This window comes from Centroberyx gerrardi, chromosome 21 (genome assembly GCF_048128805.1).
Source record: "Centroberyx gerrardi isolate f3 chromosome 21, fCenGer3.hap1.cur.20231027, whole genome shotgun sequence".
NCBI classification, from domain to species: Eukaryota; Metazoa; Chordata; class Actinopteri; order Beryciformes; family Berycidae; genus Centroberyx; species Centroberyx gerrardi.
The window spans coordinates 11,662,967-11,686,734 of NC_136017.1; the positions used below are offsets into that span (position 1 = coordinate 11,662,967).

At 43.5% G+C, this 23,768-nt stretch overlaps 1 protein-coding gene across 1 annotated transcript; it reads right to left on the reverse strand.

Annotated features, from left to right (window-relative positions):
- Positions 1 to 3,332: 3,332 nt before the first annotated feature.
- On the reverse strand, positions 3,333 to 22,848 carry LOC139930593 (sodium- and chloride-dependent GABA transporter 2-like). The gene is made up of 15 exons (XM_071923810.2): positions 22,658 to 22,848; positions 22,167 to 22,415; positions 21,467 to 21,601; positions 18,592 to 18,732; positions 17,648 to 17,738; positions 17,361 to 17,493; positions 16,564 to 16,698; positions 13,181 to 13,284; positions 12,480 to 12,604; positions 11,403 to 11,515; positions 10,993 to 11,130; positions 10,622 to 10,724; positions 7,937 to 8,037; positions 6,719 to 6,889; positions 3,333 to 6,153 (listed from the first exon to the last, which is right to left on the reverse strand). Exons 2-15 carry the CDS (start codon positions 22,405 to 22,407, stop codon positions 5,998 to 6,000), a joined length of 1,887 nt encoding a protein of 628 aa, XP_071779911.2. The 5' UTR covers positions 22,408 to 22,415; positions 22,658 to 22,848; the 3' UTR covers positions 3,333 to 5,997.
- Between the last annotated feature and the right edge of the window lie 920 nt (positions 22,849 to 23,768).

Sequence of the window (23,768 nt, forward strand, 5' to 3'; positions counted from 1 at the left end):
AGGAAGTCTAGAGGAAGTCGGTATGCATACAGTAGGTGCTGTTTTCTTGCACTTGTGTAAGAGAAAGAAAAAAGTTGTGTGTGTGTGTGTGAGAGAGAGAGAGAGAGAGAGAGTGTATGTGTGTGTGTGTGTGTGTGTGTGTGTGGACTCTGCAGGTGTGTGAGTATGCGTGGAGGTGTCTGGAACTGTCCCGGGAGCTGTCTTGATTATTTATTGTAGCTTGAGGGAAGTGTGTGTGGCGGTGCCAATGGGATGTCGTACTTGTGTGTGCTTGGAGGGATTTAGCCATGCATACCTCACTCTCTCTCTCTCTCTCACACACACACACACACACACACACACACACACACACACATAAACACACACTCTGGCAGGGCAGCCAACTAGATGATGGCTTGTAGTGACTCTTAAGACTTCCAGGACCCTGTTCATTTGCTCCTGCTGAGTCACCTAATAGCTATTACCTTAGACTCCACATAGCTAGTTGAAGAGAAGGGGTTTCAGTGTGTGTTTGTGTGTGAAGAGGCAGGTCTCTCCTTGTCGACACACACACACACACACACACAGACACTCCACCCCCCAAAACGCAGAACTTGAGAACTCAAAGCAGATATTCCATTTCAGCCGCGGTGCGTCAAGCGGGTGAGAGCCCATGTCGGCTCTCCAAAAGCACTAATCCAAAGCTCCCGGTACGTGACTGAGCAGTGTGTGCAGTACGGCCTGGCTGGCGCTGGGATACAGCCAGTGGGTGTGTGAGTGTGTGTGTGTGTGTGTGTGTGGGCGGGAGCGTGGGAAGCGCGGCCAAAACGGAACACCATGTGCTGCCACCATAAGCCTCGGCACCCCTCTCGAATCGCAGCGTGGTACGATCCACACATGGAGCATCCCACATCCGCGACCGCCAACATGAAGAAGAAGATCCATCCCGCACTTAAAAAACGCCGAGCCTCCACAAAAAATGTCACTTGACACCCCCCTCCTTCTCCTCTGGTGAATATGAACAAATACATGTTGCGCGTGTGTGTAGTAATACTATCTTCGCAGTGATATAAGAGTGTCCTCGTCTCCCACGGCCTGCTGACGTGTCACCGTTGATACAAACACACACACACACACACACCCACAAACGTCGAGATGGTGACCAATGCGGAGTGGATCCGGTGTCGAGGTGAACTTACAGTATGTCCGAAACACTCCGCTGTTATGCAACGGAGGTAAAGAGCCCCCCCCCCTCCCTCCTTTCCTCCCCTTTCTCTCTTTCTTTTCTCACCCAGGATGCTCTCCTTTTCACCCAACTGTCAAGTGTATTACCCGCAGTAAAAGGCGCCCATAAAGACAGACCCAAACCAGAGCTGAGAGTGTGTGAGAGAGGATGTTTGCTCAGGACAGTGTAATGTCAGACGGGCCTTGTGTGCTTACGTATATGTGTGTGTGTGTGTGTGTGTGTGTGTGGTAGCATGGGGGACAGGATTTGGGGAGGAGAGACTGATATTGGGTGAAGTCTGTATGCAAAGACTATCCTAAATCCGTATAAAGATAACAGTGTGCGTGTGTGTGTGAGGAGACAGTGTTTGTACTACTATTGAATAACCAGGGTGGGAATCTCAGCCTAGAGGGGCTTAAGGAATTTGGTTTGTAGCGGTTTCAGTGTATCATATGATCTAAATGTGAAATCCAGAGGGTTTTCCACCCTAACAAGAAAAGAATCTGGCGTGTGTGACAATATAACATAACTTTTTCAGATTGTCTTCGATGCATTGTGGGCATCTTTCAGCCTTTTTTGGTCCTGACAATAATAAGACTGATATCTCAAACCATAAGTTAGTATAAGAAACTATTTTTTTTACTGACAAATGTACACAGAAAGGATTTTTAATACATGTGGGGAAAAGCGTTGCAGCTGCAAACTGGATGTTGTCGAGCCTGAGAAAAATTAGGCAACTTTCCATAGCGTTTCAGCGTCTTTCAATGCTTTACACATACTGCAACACACACACACGCTTTGGCTCATATTCCTCTCTCTCTCTCTCTCTCTCTCTCTCTCTCTCTCTCTTTCTCTCTCTCTCCTCCTCCTCTCTCCTCTTTGAATCTCACACACTCAACCCATTGGATGGTTTTTAATCCCCTATCATCTGAAACAGAGATGTATGCCAAGGGAACCATATGGACATAAACCGCCCCCCCACCCCTTATCCACACACACACACACACACACACACAGGCCGCTGTTTTACACATAATACACCCTCCCCCCCTCCGCCCCCCTACACACATATAACGCACAATTACACAGTAACCCGGATCACACGTGCGAAGGCAGGGCGCATACAATATTGCGCGTCGCCAAAACAACGTGTGTGTGTGTGTGTGTGTGTGTGTGTGTTCACCCGCGTGCCGAGCCACGTGTGTGAAACCGAGCCGTTTGCTACGGTGGCTGGGAGGGGAGGGGAGGGGAGGGGAGGGAATCCAATACGGCTAATTGACACCCGAGCCTTTTACATAACCGCCAGACTCTAAGTGGTGGTGTCAGAATTCCCCCAAGCGCTGCATCTCTCTCTCTCTCTCTTCGTCTCCATGACTCCCTCTCCTCCCTCTTCACACACACACACACTCTCCATCCCTCTCTCTCGCTCCATCGCTCCCTCCATCCTTCCATCCCTTCCTCTCTCCTGTCATCCTTCATCCTCATGCCGAACCAGCAATTCCCATCAGGATGAAAATGCTGCAGATAAAGGGAATGGTTCTTATGATGGCTAAATGGCTGGTTGTGTGTGTGTGTGTGTGTGTGTGTGTGAGAGAGAGCACACTCTGGATAAATACTCCCCCCTCCCTCCCTTCTCTCTCCCTCACTTATTTCACTCTTCAGTTTTTGATCCAACTCTCTTCTCTATCCCTCTCTTTTTTCACTCTTCTGTTAAAACTACTCACTCTCTCTTTCCCTTCATTTCTTCTCTCTCTCTGCAGAACGCAGGTGTGTTGCCAGCATTCATCTGTTACCATGGCGCTGAGGGAGAGAGCAGTGTCTCCTGGGTGACAGGTAGCCTCGGCCACAGGTATTCTCTAAGGTGGAACACACACACACACACACACACATTTGCACACACACGACTTCTCACTCGATTTGACTCTCTTGCAAGAAATTTCTTTCTCTCTCTCATGGAAGAAATCAACACAGTCAACACAAGCATGTTTATCCATAAGGTAAAGATATATATTTTTTTCATTTAGATAAGAAAATGATGATACATATACAAAACAAGCCCATTTAAAAATAAAGAGCCACATCAAAATACGGCCCAGTAAACAGAGGTGACAGAACACTTGGATCAGCTTAAAGTAAATGAAAGCCTGTCGATAAGTCGGTGCGTTTGTTTCAGCGTGCCTCACACACCAGATGGGCGGGTTTTGCAGCGAATTCGACTAAATTAATCTCAGAGGAGCGTTCGAAAGGATTTCAGTTCGATTTTTGACCCAGGTCTGAATGACAGTACACAGAAAAAAGCAGCTTCAAGTTACCATAGAGAGCATATTAAACACATCACACGTACTCAAAAAATATTCATCACCCTGGAGTTTTTGTACTAAAAAAAAAAAAAGATACATTTCACCAGTCAACAGCACATTCTATCCTGTACTACAGTACAGTTTGTAATGGTGAGTTCAAAATCCCATTGAGACGCATTGAAAGGACCTCATGTTGCGTAATACAGCAAGAAGGACAGAATGAGAGCAGTTCTGGAAACGAGTATTCAAAACCCCCTTACAAACTCAAGAAAAAGTCTGAGTAATATATGATATGGAATATTATGAATTTATTTTGCCCTTTAAACAAACGGATGGGGGTGACTTCTCTTCTAAACTATACTTTTTTTTTTAAAATATATAGATTCACACATTTTTTAAATTCTCTTTCACTTTGATAAAATATAATACTGTGGATCTCAGAGAAAAATGCATTTTTGAATCCTTTTGCATCAAGACAATGTGCAAAAGATCAAGGGAGGAATACCTTTTTAATCAAATGAAGGCATTATTGTACAGTGGTAAAATGATTTCTCTTAACTTACTCCTAACTTATCACCCCAGAACCAGTCAACAACCTCTTATGGTACAGACAAACACAACAGCATATTTTTAAGCAGCTGACGTGTTGCTATTGCTTTCTTTTACACATTACAGCGCTGTCAAACCATGATTTCTTATTCTAAAACTTATAATCTCTTTACAGTGCATAGAAAATGAATGTCATTTCTTGACTTGCCATTTCTGATTTGCAGCTGTTGGGCAGAAAAAGCATCTGAGGAGACATTATAGCTAATGTCAACATTCATAGTTCTACTATACAAGTTACCATTCAATCGTCTGACCCTGCGCTGCAAAGTCCTCTACAAAGAGCAGTCAAAATTGGAGTGGCATAGATTTTTTTGCAGTTCACTTTTCAAATTATTTTCACATACTTTTGAGTTTTGAATGGATTTTATGCTGTCTCGTAGTCCAGAATGAAACTTCAATCCTCAAAATTTTTGTTTTTCACACAGCAGCAGTTAAATACTGTACATACCATTTGGTGGGAGCTGATAATCTTGCTAAAACTCTGGCCACTGAAAATGTAAAAACTTTGTATTGGGACTGCATAAAACAATTCACATACTCTTGATTGCATGGATCCCAGTTTGATAGCTGTATTTCAGTACAGTGTATAGACACTTCCTTTCACTTTTGCAGCAAGAGCACTTAACAGCAACTAGAGAAACTAGAGATGCACCGACACTGTTACAACGTGTCAGAAATTAAAGCAAAGCAAACTGATTTTCTGCCCTTTTCATGTATAGAAGCTTCTTTCCAATAGAGAAAAATGGATTACTGCAGATCCAAATCACTTTTGTATCACCCTGACCACGGCCATGTAGCCGAAAACGTTTGGTTGAATAAATAAAGCATGAAACTAAAAGAAAAGATTGTGGAATTGTTACAAAAACCTAATGTCTGCAAACCACTGGGTGTGCGTTCTTACTTCTGAAGTAAAGCCTCGGTATCGGCCATTACTTGAAGTTTAGTACTTGGGTAGTGGCAGTGAAAAAGTGGTATTGCAAGAACAAAACCCTTGTGTTGTGTATAAACACCAACACGAGCAGTTCCTGTTGTGGGCATAAGGCATGTTATGAACCATTAGGCATGTTATGAACCATTGTAACTCTGTGATATGGCTATCATAGAGGCTAGGAGCCGCTAGGGGAGGACACATACAAAAAGTTCAGATGAATCAATTTATAAAATGTACATCTGACTCATAGAGTCATTTCAGATAATACCTAAGTCATTCAAACAGAATGAAAGATATATTCAATGGAGAGACACCCACAGCTAAGCGGACATGCTAACACACTAGCAGGGACACACTTGTCTCCCACTTGCTAGTTCCCATTGAAACCATGCATTTTTAGATTTAACATCTACTTTGTGTTTTAGTTGGTCATGCCAACAGATATGGTCAGAAATGATGATTTCGTAATAGCAGGATTGCTGGTGAGTTAGCTGTGCCGTTTGCCTTGGATGGCATGTGTTTATCTGTGCAGATCTGAAAAGACTCCAACAAACAATAACAGTAGCATCTATCCAATTCTGTGTTTTTAATCTGTAATCTGTGTAAATCTATCAAAACTCTTCTCTGAGGTATCTTGATGTGAAGGACGTCTTTGTTCCACCATAATTAAAATGGACAAAGATGATCCTCTGGCTACAGGCGCTTTTGGGAAACCGGTCCTCAAATAAACTCATTCAGGCAGTAAATAATAAAGAGAATGAAAGAGTCGGGGATGTTTAGGAGACAGTGGTTAAGGTGTAGGAGTGTGTGCCGTTTCAGAAAAAACGACCGCAGGCCGCCACAGTAGGGGGGTGGGACCAGGTCTTGAAGGAGAAGAAATAACGTTTGATGCTCCCCTTTGCCACACCCGATTGGCTGGGCAGTGTCTGTTGGGACGGTGTCGTTGACCGTAATCAGGTCCTACGACCGTCGCTGATGTCGGTGATCGGTTCCTTGGGCTTGTCAGTCAGGGGCAGGGTGGAGTCGAAGGGGAGAGCCAATCTGTCGGTGGGGAAGTGGCGGAGGGCCAGCGATGAGTCCTGGGCCGGGCTGCACAGACGACGGAAGCGCTGTAGGGTCACAGGTCACAGTTAGTCAGTTCTTCTAACATCTTAACATCCTGGTCCATCTTAACACGTCTTTTAGTCTAGTGATGGGTTTTAAAATCTTAATTCTCTTCAATCACGTCATTTACTTGATCCTGACACTTGATACTGACACTTGTTTCTAGAAGATTCCTGATCAAATGAAACTGCATTGGAAACAAGGGGAATTATCTCACCCCATTGGCAGGATTTTTCACTTGTTTTGAGGAAAATAAGACTCAGTAACAGACTAAATCAGTTTTTAAGATTGACAGTTTTTGCAGGGTAATTACAAATCTGATGAATTTAGGAGGTAGTGTTACTGGTTTACAGTGCACAGGGCTCTATTTTGATTTTCCCCCCAAGAAGCATATGTGTTCCTAAGCTAAAAAAAAACAAAAGCACAGGAGAGAAATGAGGAACAAGATCTGTGAACAAAAATGTAAATCTCCATCTATATTTTGACGGTGTACATGTGTTCCATAAATGTATTTTTGGGAACACACGCTGCTAAAATGACAACATGGAGCCCCTGAGTGTGTTGTCTAACCTGCGGCAGGGTCCCCGGGGTGGTGGCCAGGGCGTAGATGGCCCAGATGGGGAGCAGGGAGACGGAGGACAGGGTGAGCAGCCAGCCCAGGGTGGTGGCCCAGCCCGGAGCCTCCAGGCCCTTCACCAGGCTCAGCGGAGACCAGCGCACCAGCGAGAACACAAAGGTGCCCTGCAGGAGAGAGGAAGAACGAGACCTGGGTCAACTGGTATTTGCAAATAGTGAAATAATTCATTATTATCATTTATTGCCTTTGAATTGAATTATATCATGATATAATAATGATATTGAGTTATAGTGATTATGGCTTAACTGATTTGGGTTTTTGAAGGCAAGTACGGATGATATTTTGTCCGGATATTCAACATCTTTAAAATTAGACCATTTTCATGCCAAAAGAAAATTACAAGTATTCAGTGTTCCCCCATATTTTTATTCTTGGCAGGATGGAGACAGCATTTAAACCACGGGACACTAAAACTCTCCACTGAAGCCCAGACTAATGGAATTCTTTTTGGGTTAATGATAGTGGAAACTCTGGGATATAATAATGTATCGGCAAACTGATATATCAGTCTAACCCTCATAATGATACACTATTCTGTTGTCCAATTTAATGATGAAAAGCTAATACTAATTAAAATGTCTCACAAAATGAGATCTGAAACAAATTAGGGAATATTATTTGAAAATTTCCTTTTAAAAGTTCCTTGCGGTATAAAACTCAAAAGATTCTGTGGGTCCAAAAAAAAAATCAGTCTCCAATTCATTTTCTATGGAGAAGCTCCAGACGTTAAATCTGCTGCCATCACAAGTTTTGCGTCTTAAATCTGTGGTTTCTGGCTTTGGGAGAAAGAAATGCTCACAATTATTGATTGGACTATCTTGAAAAACCTTGAAACAATAATACTCCAGGTGATGGAATGTCTGTAAATCTAAGCAAACACTGTCTACTAGCAAGATCAAAGACAACATAGAAGAAAAGGAATTCCTGAGCAATAGACAGACAGACAGATAGATAGATAGATAGATAGATAGAATTGCAAAAGAAAGACTGTATAAGAGGTAAAGTGAGGGAGACAGATCGATCAACAGAGAGATAAATTTGTATGAAATCATAAACATGCCGTTTTCCACACTGTATGCTATTTCACAGTAACCAGACACCAAACAGTGTCAAACAGTGTCAAAGCAGGTCAGCAGTGAAGGTTCACTCACAGTGCACACAGCTGGGGTCAGGTATTTCCAGCACAGCTTGAAGACAGGCAGGGGGCTGTAGCCAATCATATCCCTGATGTTGGCGCTGAATCGGTCCGGACCTGTGGGCAGAGAGGCACAGCTTACCTTTGTGTGGTTTCGGTTTGGTTTGGTTTGGTTTGACATGGTTTGGTTTACGACTGGCTTGTTATTTTTGGTTGTAGTGGCCAACTTTGGTTGGAGTAGTTTTTTTTACCCAGTATCCACCACTCTACAGAGGAAAATACAAGGGATTTGAAAAGTCTTGGAAAAGAGCTACTGTAACACAATCTGCACAAATGACTTTACCATTATTCGATTCCGCCATTTCACATTTAGGAGTGTGGATAAATAATCCACGGTAGTAGATGTATTAAGTAAAAGTGGTGGGTGGTAGTAGCAATAGTAGTAGTAGTAGTAGTAGTAGTAACAGTAGTATGTGATAGTAGTAGTAATAGTAGTAGTAGTAGTAACAGTAGTATAAGTGATAGTAGTGGTAGTAGTATTATTGGTTTACAGCATGGTTCACATAACAGTAGTAGCAGTAGTCATAATAGTAATAGCAGTAGTAGCAGTAGCAGTAGTAATAGCAGTAGTAGTGGTAGCAGTAATAGGTATCTCCTCTTTATGGCTAAGGGAGACAGTAGTGAACATTCACTAATACAGACCAAACTGTCCTAGAACATTATGAATAGCATATTTCACAGCTAAAATTCAGTGACATTCCCCTTTAATCTGTGAAACCAACTCAAAGCATGTGATAGGTTTCCTTCCAAAATACTGTATATCCATGTAAAAAACAACATTTCAAAAACATAGGTGGTTACTACCTCTAAAATATTGCCAGTTTGTGAGCAAAGGGTGTAACATAGCTCATAACTTCAGTAGTAATCTATAGTGAGTTTTACTTGTAATGACAGAGGTGATTTGGTAAGAGTAGGTGTTCCTTTTCTCAAATGGTAGAAACCTCATCCTGGGATGAAACTCCTTCATATGGATCAGTGCCCCACTCCTGTAGGCCCACATAGCCGAGGGCAGAAGAGTGTGGGGGTATGAGAGACTACTTTAAAAAACGTTAAAATCCCACGGTCATAAAAAAGTGGAGAAGGTCCGCTGCAGTCCTGACCGCTGCCTTACCCAGTCCACTAAAACCCCCTCTCCCCCTCTCCTCTCTGCTGCTGCACACAACTACCGCTCTGAGACTCATAAAAATAGGTTTCCTTGGTATTCCATATGCATACACACACACTTTCTTCTCCAGCCTACTCAACTTAACCATATCACTTGCAGTGGTACGGCTCTGTGCATTTTTACCGCTATGGTTTTTACCTTGTAGATTGTGTCTTGTGTCTCAGTAATGATAGCAAGGAATCTTTTATTAATAATCAGCATCAATGCAGTTGGATGCTTTGAGTCTTTTGAATATATTCTCAACTCTTTTAGTCTTTTACAAGCACGGCCCTATGAATAAAGCTAATGAGTCACTGAATTGGTGTAAGCCAGAAGTTTTTAACCTTCTTCATAATGGGATCTGCAGTGAGTAGCTCATTATCACTCTTGTGACATCACTCATGCTGAGTTCAAACCTGAGTCAAATGACATTTCAAGTAATTCTCAGCAATTGTTTTGCAAGGAATCAGAATCAGATGGGCGGGGTTTACCGCATCAGGACAATTCAGTTTCAGATAAGTTGTTCATCACAGAAAAGTACACTAAATTGAAATACTCAAATACTTTCCTGTGATTGACTGAATGTTCTGTCACTTCACTTATTGTGTGTTGTCCTATATGGGACGGTCCATCCATCTTCCACTTAAACCATGATAAGTATTTTCAAATACTGTAGACCCAGGTCTGGCTGGGATAGGGGCTCCCTGGGGCCGCCTGGCTGAGACTGTGAGGCGACGGGGCCCGGGGCTGATTTAGGGCCTGGGGGAGACAGACATGGGCCTGGCTAACAGCCAGTCTCTACTCCATACAATGGTGGGTAGCTACAGCCACGTTAATATACTGTCTACCGGCTCCAACTGGAATGCAGCAGGAGGGGAGGCAGTGGACTGTGTGACTCTGTGTGTGTGTGTGTGTGTGTGTGCATCAAACTTGAACTATATTTGATGGCTGAGTAATAAAAATAGTTTAAATCAATGCATGGCATTGTTCTTTTGTATGTTTTTCTATATAAAACTGATGTATAATAGCAATAATCCACTTGAAGTTATGCTATGAATAATAAAAAATAAATAAATGTAATTCATTTTGTCACTTTCTGCTTTGGCAGTGTGTGAAATCCCATTGTCATGACAATAAAGCACACAGAACTGAACTGATCCCTGTACTGTATGTTTCTAACTATATCCACACACAACACACACACACACCTACATACACATGCATGTATGTATGTGCATGTGCCAACACACACACAACATCCTCTGCCTATCAAAACTGTCTTAGAGTAACAGAGTAACATAATTTAACGTAGAGAGAAGAGGAAACAGAAGAGACAATAGAGAGTGTGTGAGGCGAGAGCAGAGGAGAGGAGAGCAGAGGAGAGGAGAGGAGAGGGGAGGGGAGGAGAGGAGAGGAGATGAGAGGGGAGGAGAGGAGATGAGAGGGGAGGAGAGGAGAGGAGAGCAGAGGAGAGGAGAGGAGAGGAGAGATTCGTACCGTAGACCCAGCCGATGGCCAGAGACTGGAAGATGGAGAGGAGCAGCAGGCTGGCTCCACTGCAGGAGAAATGGTCGTAGATCTGGAACACATACAGACCGCCCTGGAGGGAGGGAGGGAGGGAGAGAGAGAGTGTGAGTGTGTGTGAGAGAGAGAGAGAGAGAGAGAGAGAGAGAGAGAGAGAGAGACACACACACACAAAAAGACTCAGAATTCCATTATTCCATAAAAACCAAACAGGTTAGAGGATCACACACACCTTCTCCCCCATCCCTATCCAACTCCAACCACCCTCACACACACACACACGCTAATCAACACCCAACCTCACACACACACAGCCATCCATCCACACACTGAGTGTGACCTACCGGCGTGACCATGACCAGTCCTCCTAGGAAGCAGACGACGCAGACGAACAGCAGCAGCAGCTCTCTGCGGTGGCCTCGCCTGATCAGACGGGGGTACAGGTCACTCACCGACGTCATCAGGGCCTCCAGACTAACAAACTGGAAGACAGAGGGGAGGGAGGGTCAGCATGTGTGTTGTCAGTGAGTGTGTGTGTGTGTGTGTTGGGGTGCAGGTCAAAAGGAAACCGTACTGCATCATCGTACTGCATCATCGTCTGTCAAAATCATGTCAAACGTCAATTACCAAAGTGTGTGTATGTGTGGTAGGTGTTAAATGGTAAGACACATAATACATCAATGCCATTAGAAGTGATCTATCAAAGTCAGTCTGGGTGTGTGTGTGTGTGTGTGTGTGTGTGTATATGTCCGACCTGTGTGTCCAGACCCAGCATGATGATCATGAGGAAGAAGCAGACGGCCCAGAGTTGAGGTAGAGGCATCATGGCTACGGCCCGGGGATAGGCGATGAAGGCAAGGCCCGGCCCTGGGAGGAACACACCACCAGAGAAGAAGTATAATGAATAAAGCAGATACCTCTTATTCAAACATTACACATATGATAGTGATATGACACAACACAACATGACAACAAGACACAATAAGACAAATCGTGACACAGTGTGACAAGACTTGAACAAAACATGAGACAACGCCACAGGACACGACATGACTCAACACGGAACAACATGGAACAACACAACAAGACGAGACACAACAGGACAGGACACTAAACAACAGGACACAACATGACATATGCCAATCACATCAGCATCTAAAGCACATTACAGAACCATGTGTGTGTTCATTTTTAGCATTAGAGGCCTCAGTGGGAAACAAAGCCCTAACCCTGGGAGTGTTACAAAGCCAAAGAGCAGTAACCGCGTCAGTAGTGAAACTGAGAAAAATGAGTTTATCTCCTGTTCTAACAAATGTCTCGTGTGTACCGAAGTGGACTATATATCATTTGGTAGCATTTATGAATAAAATATTTGTTGATATAAACTGTAAACCTAAGTCATGACCTTTAACCTTTAAAACACACAAAAACTAAGTACTGTTGTTTGCCTTATGTAGGGTAGCATGCTGTACCTATTGAGCTACACTGGACTCTTACCATAGTATTCATTAGATGTAAATTATTGATATGCAATATTTCAATTGGAGATGCCTTTTATTAATGATTACTATGACAAAATGCCACTTAATGCCAATTTAGCCACATAAGTTTGATCCAAGTTTAAAAGAACTGACTTTGATTTGCTTCTCTTATTCTTCTAAACCAGATGAAATGTAAAAGAGCTCAGCCTGAAATACTGCAGCAAATTACTTTAATTAGCTTCTTTAGAGGTTAGCTTCTTTTTCGCTGTCCCTTGAGCTGTTTTCCTAAACAAGACCTCTTCACTTCTACTAAGGGAAACACTGTTTCCATCTCCAGCCCCCGGGGTCACCTGACTGGGCCACTGCTGCTATGTCGACGCCCTGCTCCTGGGCCATGAAGCCCAGCACAGAGAAGATGGCAAAGCCTGCCAGGAAACTGGTGGCGCTGTTCAGCAGGCACAGCAGGAAACAGTCCCTGGAAGGAGACACACACACACACACACACACACACACACACACACACACACACACACACACACACACACACACACACACACACACACACACCATTCATCATTAAGGGAGGACACTACTTGAAGGAATGCAGGTACAATTAGGACAAACAATTTAAGCTATGCAACACAAAAATGAACCAAAACAATCTTAAGGCAATAATGCCTTTGTAAAACCTGGCCATGATTCAACACATTATTAAAAATATTGTCTGGCTCTGCCCTGCTACATACAAGACAAGGGGTAATTGCTGGGCCCAGTCTGTGTTTCTGTGTGTGTGTGTGTGTGTGTGTGTGTGTGTGTGGGTGTGTGAGTCCTAGAGTGTGGGAAACATGGCGGCGAGGGCTTTTCTTTAAGGTGGGGCTGTATCAGTGTGTTTTCTCTGTCCATTCCAGCCATTCCTTCTGGAAGCCATCAGACCAGTGGGAGCTTTCATCCATTTCAACGAATACCGCTCGTCTGATGTGGAGACTCAGGAAACGTTATGTGGGTAAACTGCTTTTGTGTGTGTGTGTGTGTGTGTGACAAAGTGTCTCACTTGTAGCAATCATTGTTGTATTTGTTGTAGCTGCCCAGGGCTGTCAGGCTCCCCAAACAGATTCCATAAGAGAAAAAGACCTGGGTGCCTGCATCCATCCATACCTACAGACAGAGAGGGGGAAGTGGGGGGGGGGGGTTGAGTGTGAAGTGCAAACGAGAGCATGAATAAGAATGATGACAGGGGTAGAAAGAAGGGGGGTTTGGTGGCAAATTAGGAAAAAAGTCAGAAGATAAGAAGACAGGAGAGGAGAGGAGAGGAGAAGAGAGTCAAAAGCAGCTAGCAGCAGGGTAGCAGCTGCACAGTGTAAAGCCTACAGGACAGAATGTACTGTATGTAATATCTGGGGCCTCTCACTGTCTTCTCCTCTGGTGGATGGGACTCGGGATCAAAGGTCGATCAGATACTGCCAAGCTGTCTATCTTAAAGACATATGGCTTTTAAATAGTTTACATCAAAGCCCAGTCTAACGCTGATCCTCCACCCAGTACAGTATGCAGACGTGGGTCAAATAGTGTGTGCAAATCAGTCTTACAATACAATGAGTATCTGAAAGTTTGCACAAGTGCAGGAACAACACTTGAGAGTTCATTTAATGTACTTTCCTGTGATTGATAACTTTCCTGACACTATCTGAATGTGCTGACGCGGGCAAACCCCACCCATCTGGTATGACAAGAATGTTAAAACAAACACTGAGAATTATTTGCAAATAGTATTTGACCCATGTCTGAGAGGAGGACAAATGTCATCACAGAGCGCGTCAGGATAAAAAATGTACTGCCGTTAATGGAAAAGTTGCGCAACATGGTTTCAGATGTCTTCCGTTTAAAATGTCAAAGGTGTATTTGTACCAAATCACACAAAAGCTGAAAGTGATATTAACAACTTATGGAGCCCGGCAGTGGCTGTCCTGCAGGGGAAAACTAGAAATAACTGCCTCGCGGTTGTATGCCTCCGCCAACAAGTTGCAGTTTACATCCATGTCTGTCCAGACTCGTGAAATATATGTAGTGAAGACTTTGAAGGAATTTAATAAAAGGTATTAAGTGTATTTTTTGGCGAAATGGAAGTTATCACTATATTGACATGTATGATTCCAGTGAATAATTTCCAGTGAGAAACATGCTGTCTTCACTTAGAGACTATTTTTACAGAGGAGTACAGAGGACTGATAGAGAGCTTCGTCACATAGTGCAACGTCATAATTAGCGTATGAATTCTTGAGTTATGGCCAAAAACGTCTTTTGTGAGGTCAGTGACCTTTGACCTTTGACCACCAAATTCGAATCAGTTCATCCTTGAGTCCAAGTGGACGTTTGTGCCAGATGTAATGAAATTCCCTCCAGGCGTTCCTGAGATATTGCGTTCATGAGAATGGTACGGACGTGAGGTCACAGTGACCTTGACCTTTGACCACCAAAATCTAATCAGTTCATCCTTGAGTCCAAGTGGACGTTTGTGCCAAATTTGAAGAAATTCCCTCAAGGCGTTCCTGAGATATCGCGTTCACAAGAATGGGATGGACGGACGGACAACCCGAAAACATAATGCCTCCAGCCACGGCTGTCACGGGCGCGGAGGCATAAAAAAGTATTTAATGGTAACAAAGTATTAACTCATGCACACAACCTGCCATTGTGTGTGCAAAAAAACTGTATTGCGTAAAAAGTGTGCCAATAGATATAAAATATGTTCATGTAATAAGTTAATATATAGAGCCAATGCAACCGTACCAACCCCTTATCTGGTTTTGGATTAGCTTGTTGATACTATGTAACATCTCTACATTTTGCATACTGACAAGCATAGAGCCCATTACCTCTCAATATGTCATTGTTGTCATATGTTATTTTTTACTAATAATAATGCCTTGTGTTGCAGCGTTGTCACTAGGTAATGCTTTGATAACTCATCCCATAATGTTTTTTTACCTATAGTAAAATGTAATCAAAAAATCTATCTATTATACCTTCTCAACAGCCTCATTCCCATATAACTTTACTTAACAAAATATCAGGCAAAGTAAAACAAAATAACTCAATGCATTCAAGTAAATTCAACTAATTATGGCGAGCGAGTGGAATCGGTTTGAAACTGGCTGCAGGAACTAAATCGAGCACTTTAGAAATGTATGCATTTACTAACTTGTGGCACGTGTTGCTTAACGTACTCACACAAATTATGAAATTGTGTGTAAAAAATTAGGTTAAGAATTATCCAAAACGAGGGAATGTATCTTGTGCATTCAAATTAAGTGAAAGAGAGCCCGACGCAAGGCGGCTGGACAAACTGGTGAGGAGAGCCGGTTCCGTGCTTTGCATGGAGCTGGACTCTCTAGCGACGGTAGCAGAGAGAAGGACCTTAAACAAGCTGCTATCCATCATGGATAACCCCAACCACCCCTCCACAGTACTCTGGTCAGCCAGAGAAGCACATTCAGTGGCAGGCTGATTTCTCTTGGCTGTAAGAAGGATCGCTCCAAGAACTCGTTTGTTCCCTGGGCCATCAGGCTTTACAACGCCTCTCCACTCTGCAGGGGGCTGGTCCCCCGGGATCCGGGCCACTGACATGGGCTGCAACCGGGCCTATGTGTGTGTGTATGTATGTGTATATACATATATATATATATATATATGGTGATGATGTAGTGATGTATGTATATATGATGATGTATGTGTGTGTGTGTGTATGTATGTATGTATGTATGTATGTATGTATGTATGTATGTGTGTATATGTGTATGTATGTATGTGTGTATATGTGTATGTATGTATGTATGTATGTACATATGTATGTATGTGTGTGTATAGATGAATGTGTATATTATTTATATGTATATATATGTGTATGTTTGTATGTGTAGATATATATATATATATATAATTATTATTATTATTATTGTTGTATTGTTGTTGTATATATATCATTATATGGCCCATGTGTGTGTGTGTATATATGTGTATGTGTGTATATGTACGCATATGTATATACACTCACCGAGCACTTTATTAGGAACACCTGTACACCTGCTTATTCATGCAATTATCCATTCAGACAATCATGTGGCTATATATCTATCTATCTAAATGAGGGCATGACATCTATCTCGTGCACACACAATACCATCTTGTGCCCTCAATGCAGTAAACTGTGGCTTTGAAAAGAGAGATTTTTTTCTCCTGTGGTCACTACCGGGCTCCGGTAGAGCTACAACTTATGTTTTTGCGATGAGCAGTTATTACTTACGGCATGGGTGACAGGGTGGGTCAGCCTACCTATAGGAGCTGACTGGAAGAATTTCTATTGGCTGCAATGGAGAGTTTTAATGTTGCATGGTCTAAAGGCATCTTAAGTGTATGTGTGTGTTTGTGTTTATGTACCTGTGGGTCTGCCAGTCGGGTGTGGTTGGGTTTGAGGTAGTAGATGATGCCTTCGGTCGCGCCAGGCAGGGTGGCACCGCGCACCAGCAGCACAAACAGCATGACATATGGGAAGGTGGCTGTCAGGTACACCACCTAGAATGTACACAGCATCCAAGGATGTGGTCAGGACGGCACCAAGACAGGAAAAAAAATAGAAATATTAAGAAACAGGAAAGGAATCTCCGTTACAAATGAATGGGTGTCGTGTGCTCGAAAAAGGATGAAAGACTAAAAGAGAAGACCCTGAAACGTCGCATTCTTAAAACATTTGGGCCGACGGTGGCTCTTGACAAGGCTGGCACAGTACGCAAGAAATCAAATTATTACAGCTGCTTTCTGAAAATTCAATTTGAGGTCACATTACATTATTTAAACGGACAGAGACGGTAAGCCTAAGACAGCAGCAACTCAAGCAGACAGATAAAAAGAGAGAATGTGTGGGGCAACACTGTGGCTCGGGGTTAAATTCAATTTGGTTCATTGGGTTTCAAGTCACTTACACACTATAATCTGTCTCATGAAGCAGAAATGGAAGCTTTCTATGGTTCAGGCAGGACAGGCGGTCTATTTAAAGTGACCTGCTTCTCACTAATTGCCGCTATAAACTCCAACGCACATGTCCCTCTGTTCTGTGTCTTCAAAAACAAATCTATTAAATTCCCTATTTCCTTGCTCTTTCTGCCTGTCGAGACAGAAACCGTGACACTCCCGGACATGGAGGGGAAGGCGACCGAGTTTGTGTGTTCTCCTCTCACCTTGCCGGTGGACTTGACTCCCTTCCAGACACAGAAGTAACAGACGAGCCAGACGATGGCCAGACACAGAGCCAGCCTCCAGTTGACTGGACCCAGCTCGTCTAAATTGTTGGACAGACGGAGCACCTCACGCCTGCAACGCACACGCAAACAACACACACGCACACGCTTGTAAACACACTATTGTTAAAACCTCACACCCCGTAGTACTGGCTTGAAGCTGCAAAATCAATAACCTAGCGCAAACACTGAAAAAATCCAGCGAGAAACAAGGAAGCAACACTCACTCCCAGAACTCCATGACTGGGGAGGTGGCGTTCTCAGGCAGGCTGGTCCCATTGGCTGTCTGGTTCTGGTAGTCGAACAGGACGCAAGCCTCTGCAGGACACAGACACACACGCATACACACACAGACCCTAGTTACCCCTCACACATTAAAACAGTAACCACAAAATCCGCTTTAATCCTCTGACAGTAACAATTCACTCACTAATTCTTGGGCTATCAAATTGTGAGCTCTCAATTCTTGAAATCAAAGCAAACATCACCAATTTAAGAACAGATCAGATACAGATTAACGTCCTAATCTGTGTTTTAAGATATCAAAGACCATTAAAAGTTTCGAGTGAGTAGGGGGACTGTTCTTCAACCAGAGGACACGTGTTCAAGCCTCCATGTTGCATCCACCCTGCTGAGGTGTCCTTGAGCAACACTATAAATCCCTACCAGCTCCAGGGCTGCTGTTGTGTAGCTGACCCTGACCTCTGACCTCCCCTGAGGGGTCACATATAGGGGAGGGGGGTGTGAGCGGAAAGAACATTTCCCTACAGGGAACTACTAAGCATGTGATCATCATTAAAGGTGCTAAGTGTAGCATTTTCACATCATTATATATAATTACCAAGTTAAATTTGAAACATCGTAAACCAACGAGACCATTGCTGAGAACATTGGCAGCATTAACCGGCTTCTACGCTGCATTTTACATTTATTTATGGGAAATGTGGTCTTAACTGAGAAACACTAGAACTAACGATACCTCTGGTATGAGATAGAGGCTACCCATCGTCTCCAACATGGTCAATTTGATAATTATACCAAGGTATCATGATTAATTGATAGACAATGATATATTACTGTTCAAAAATGTCTTTTATTGCTGATGAGATACAGATTAGTTTCCAGATATCGCTCCCTATCTGTCAGGTACAGTTGGATGTTGCTTACTGACCGGTGTTCCATGTGTTGTTACAGTGAGCCCAGGGAAGCTCCGCCTGGAAGCTGTAGGCCAAGTAGAAGAGAGCCCAGGCCAGGATCACAATGTAGTACACGCAGCCGTGCAGGATCATCACCTGGCTGGCATACCCAAGACCTACACACACACACACACATACACACAGAGAGACAACGGCTGTAATGGTTACACAAGCAGATATTGACATTAAGCCATGCGGGATCGTCACCTGGCAGGCGCCTGCAGGCCTTCAGACACACACACAAAAGACAGGCACACACACGTCCAAATAGATACACACAGATGAATAAAGACGGAAGGACAGAGAGACACATGCAGTCACATAAACACTAACAAATGGGCATACACACACACACACACAGATATTCTATTATCAGACATAATGACACACAGTTTCATGAGTGGTTCCAAGTCACTTGACTTTCAGATGAAAGCATCCATTTATTGAGGCGCACGCCTTGCAGCCTACATAGATCTTCACAAGGAATGAATGAGTGTCTCGTGAGGGCTTGAGTGGGTCGACAAACGGCTGTTTATATCAGCAAATTGAATGTCTTGGCTTCCTTCTACGAAATTCAGGTCTTTCCCTGATAACCAATGATCACCTATTTAATGTGAAAACTACAGAAGCGCTTCTTGAACATTTGTCTGTGTAAATTGTATCATCAGTGGCTGTGTACAAACACAGGCCCCTTAGGAAGTAACCCATGTTCTCCACGCAGAGTTTGTCCCTGTGCTAACACATGGCCTTCGCACAACTACCTGTCAACACAGCACTGGTAACTCTGTGTGTCTGTGTGTGTGTGTGCATGCGAATGTGCATACGGTATATGCGCATGCGTGTGAGTATGCAGCTGCAGGCCATATGGACCAAGGGGCAGAGCAGCTGTCTTGAGCACTAGTTCTTGAGCACACACACATACACACACACACACACAAATATATATGTGATGGAACAGGTTTAAATATAAAAAAAAGCAGCCATATCAAGCCTTTTAGCTTCACATGCACTTTCTGTGTTTGCAGTGTGTTTGCCAGGTGGTCTAGCTAGCATGCTACGCACCTTAGCTGCACCTGCACTTGAGAACGACAAGGTCCGCTTTACAAGAGCCATCAATCTGACAAAAGCCTCCTGAGTTTCTTCTCCATTCAGATTTTTGACATTTTTGCAAACGATAGCCTAGAGGTTGGAGAGGTATGGCTGTAATTGGAATGTTGCCTGTTGGAATTAACGGACAGCTGGGTGGAGCAAGTGACACACAACAGCTACTGTCAATGTGCCCTTGAGCATGGCACTTGGACGTCAGGTTGGCATACCAGTTAAAGAGACGTGTTTCAACCAGACAACCTGGGTTCAGGTCCTGTGTCGGCAAACATCCACCCTAATGACGTGTCCTTAAGACAGTGAATCCCTCCCATCTGCTCTGTACCCTGACCTCCTATCTCCTGAATGCAAAAAGAGAATTTGCCTAAGGGGGTCAACAATCACGTTTTTATGAGATTAAACCCTAATTGTGGCGCTGTAGTTGCCAACAATAGAAGACTGTGTTTGTACTGGGCAGCTTCCTGCCTTGCTGTATGACTTCCGGGAACAAAAACAAATGGTAAACAAGTACAAATCTGCACAATAGCAGGCGCAATTAATGTGGCTGCAATGTAGCAATATAGTGATCAATAACAGTAGCCATACAGCCAGTCTAGCAAGATACTGAAGCAAGACTGTGACCTGTGTCTCTAGCTGTCCTGGCTCCAGCGCAGCAAGATAGCGATCCACGACAGTAGCCATAGAGCCAGTGTAGCAAGATAGCGATCCGTCACCCCTAAATCGTCACATCCGGTAATGAGGAGGGTTTTTGCTCTGATTGGAGCCTTTTTGAGTAAACCGATCACAGGTCAGGCTATTGATATGGCTTCATCTATGTCACTCCATTGTGGGCCGGCATGGACACTGACTGCCACTGTTTGGATTCATATCATTTACCCACAAATTAGTCATTCCATTCCACCTTTAAATAAATATGACTGGGCAGAGTGACAGATCAAAGTCCTCCTTCATGTCCTTGCTGTATGGGAGGTCTAGCTTGCTAATCCAAAAGAAATAAAAGTGTGGGGCGATGGAGTATATCTTACAGGTCTACCGAGAGATCGTAGGCCCACTGAGGGCTAGTTTAAACAGGAACTTCGGAGTTTGTGTGCGTACATGCTTTATATTTTGAATGAGCCTTTTCCTGAACACTTCAATGCATTCCGGCCATCCAAACGTTTCATTGTCTCAACCGGCCTCCGCTCCCGAAGGGTTTGGATTAGCCGGGATCTAGTGTACGACTCAAATAGCTTCACACAGTGTTGTCAATCACGCCAGCTTCTGTTCCACTGGTGTAATTATGTATCAAGTTAATGTTTAACCATGATCCTTTGTTTATATAGCAGGACACAGGAGATATTCAGCCTCAAGTGTGTGTGTTTTTACTAGCAGTCAGGGAGTGTGGTGCTTGTGTTGCTTTCTGCGCTCTTGAATTCATACGCACACTATGATTGTGCACTACCTACACGTGCACATCGCTGGCACTTCTTCCAAATTTTCTGATTGCAGTCAAATTGTTTATATTGTTTTTGTATTGATGTGGACGTGACTTCTTCAAACGCTTGTGCCCGTATGGAGAAGAATGAGAAAGAAAAAGAAACGGTAAAAGAGAGAGGAGAGAAAGGGAGAGAATGAGAGGGACAGAGGCTCAGTAAGACAGGGAGGAGATACAGAGCAAGAGTCTGGGTTTGAGTAAGTTTTCCTTATTCAATTTCTACCTACGGCTTGCGTGTGTGTGTGTGTGTGTGTGTGTGTGTATGTGAGTACCTCCAAACAGCGGGCAGATGGTCCGCCAGGCGCTGACCCCTCCCAGGCTGGTGTACTGTCCCAGCGAGGTCTCCAAGAGGAACAGGGGAATGCCGCACAGTACCAGGAACAACAGGTAGGGCACAAAGAACACACCTGGGGACACACACACACACACACATATACTGTACTATACTTATGAAGACCTGCATTGATGACATTCATTCCCTAACCCCTAACCGTAAAGTAACCCTTACCCTAACAAAATCCTAATTCTAATCGTAACCCTAAACCTTATCCCCAACCTGAGGACCAGCAAAATATCCAAACTTGGGGGTATTTTCCTCATCTTTCTATGCCTGTGAGGACATCTGGTCCTCACAAGTACCGAAATACAAGAACATACACACACACAAATTCATACACACAAAGCATGAGAAAGAATGTTTCCGCAATTCCTCAATTTTAGCAAGCAGATACATAAAAATAGCTGTGAGACAAATTGGCAGATCCAGTAAACAAACAGTCCCCCCTGGGCTGAGAGAGAGAAAGATAAAGATCCTACATGGAGGAAGAGGGTGAAAAAAAGATAAAAAGACAAAGGCAGTTGACAGCTGGTAAGTGCCAAGGGAAGGGGGATAGAGAGATGAAGACAGACTTTACAGAGAGAAGTTATTCAGTCTTTTCAATCGCTTTCCCTCTGCCTTGCCAGATGCTGTACCTCCTCCGTTCTTGTAGCAGAGGTAAGGGAACCTCCAGACGTTGCCCAGGCCGATGATCTGCCCCGCCACGGCCAGGAGGAACTCTGCCTTGCTGGCCCACTGGCCCCGGGCCTGCAGGCCCTCCTTACTGGCCTCGTTCCCCTTGGAGAGCTTCCCTCGCTGGGATCCATTCAGCAGCACGACCCCCTTCTCTGGAGCCAGTTGGTCGGCCATGACTGGGTCCGGCAGAGACACACACATACACACGTCTGGGGAAAGAAAAACAACGGAGAGAGATAAGTTAGGAGTAGAGAAACCAGTGAGGACGACACATATAAAAAAAAGTGGATGTTGAACCAGTTAGATAAGCCGCAAAGAGGAAGACATACGGCGAGAGAAAGTAAATAGAACAACAAATGTCTCGCTTTCACTTGCGTGCACATGCTGCCACAAAGATAATACACTCGCACTAAAAAAAACAATGGTACAGAAAGCAAAGCAGGGTTCTCACATCGTGGCAGGCAGGATATAATGAGTAGTATTAGGGTGTCTGCTCTGACGGTTGGTTTGGCTGCCTGACTTATCTGTGACGCTCCTCTCAGGGACGGACTTATGTGGGTGTGTGTCCTTTATCTGGATTCTGCAGCTTCAAAGTCTGCGTTCTTAAAAACTGTTTTACACTCAACACAACTTTTGCGTCTGTTTGAGGCAAACGCACATTCCTGTCACTTCTCCACACAGATGTAGATTTTTGACAATACATAGAGAGTTTTGAAAAAAAAACATTTGAAAAAAAAAAGTGAAACCTACCATTGATAGCACAAGCAAACAAATTACAGTGCTTTTACAGGGTAGGAGGTAACAGTGCTTGATTGTTATTGCATAACATTTCTACACACAGGATCCTGCATATATTAGAGATATTGAATGATGAACTTCATATTTTAGGGATTTAGCTGATGCCCTTATCCAGACTGACCAACAATGAGTTTTTTTTTAAAGTAGAGGAGGAAGATTTGAGAGATCTGATCCAGGAGGGAGAGTAGGGATGTGAAGTATTTCTGGGAGAGATGAATCGGACATTTTGAAAGTTACTATGATATTGCTCTAATGCTGTTACAGGGACAGTGTATTGGTGGTACTCAATAGTGAGTTTATGATGACCTCATCATACTTTATGGTATTTTGTTTTTGACTCCTATGGTTTTCTGTGGTATAGATTTTGACATCCATACATATTTCTTAGATTTGTTGGTTTCTGTGATATTTGTATGGTATTCTGTAACTTACTTTAGGATTACTGTACTATCAATTCATATACATATGCAAATATTTTAAATTCAAATGGCAGAATGAAAGACCATTTGTTGATGTCACCCCTACTCGGGTTCCAGCTGTTGACTTTTGGAGGAAAATCCACTTCCTACATGTCCATGTATTGGTTTGCATAGAAAATAGAAAACCCTGCTGGCCTTTCCAACTCGTCCTTTTCCTTCATGTGGCCCACTGTTGTGCCATGTGACTCGGCACATGTTGCCTTACCCCCAGTCATAACGGACAGGAATAATGATAGCGAAACAAAAAAAAAAAAACAGGAGAAGCACGTCGTAAGAGAAGACTAG

What these genes read in the sequence shown, in the direction of transcription:
- LOC139930593 (XM_071923810.2), bottom strand. Translation starts at nt 22,407, where the DNA reads ATGTGTGTGTCTCTGCCGGACCCAGTCATGGCCGACCAACTGGCTCCA. An exon ending in CCAGTCATGGAGTTCTGGGA is followed by an intron (nt 17,494 to 17,647) that starts GTGAGTGTTGCT and finishes TGTGCGTTGCAG; the next exon opens with GCGTGAGGTGCTCCGTCTGT. An exon ending in TGCTGGGTCTGGACACACAG is followed by an intron (nt 11,131 to 11,402) that starts GTCGGACATATA and finishes TCTGTCTTCCAG; the next exon opens with TTTGTTAGTCTGGAGGCCCT.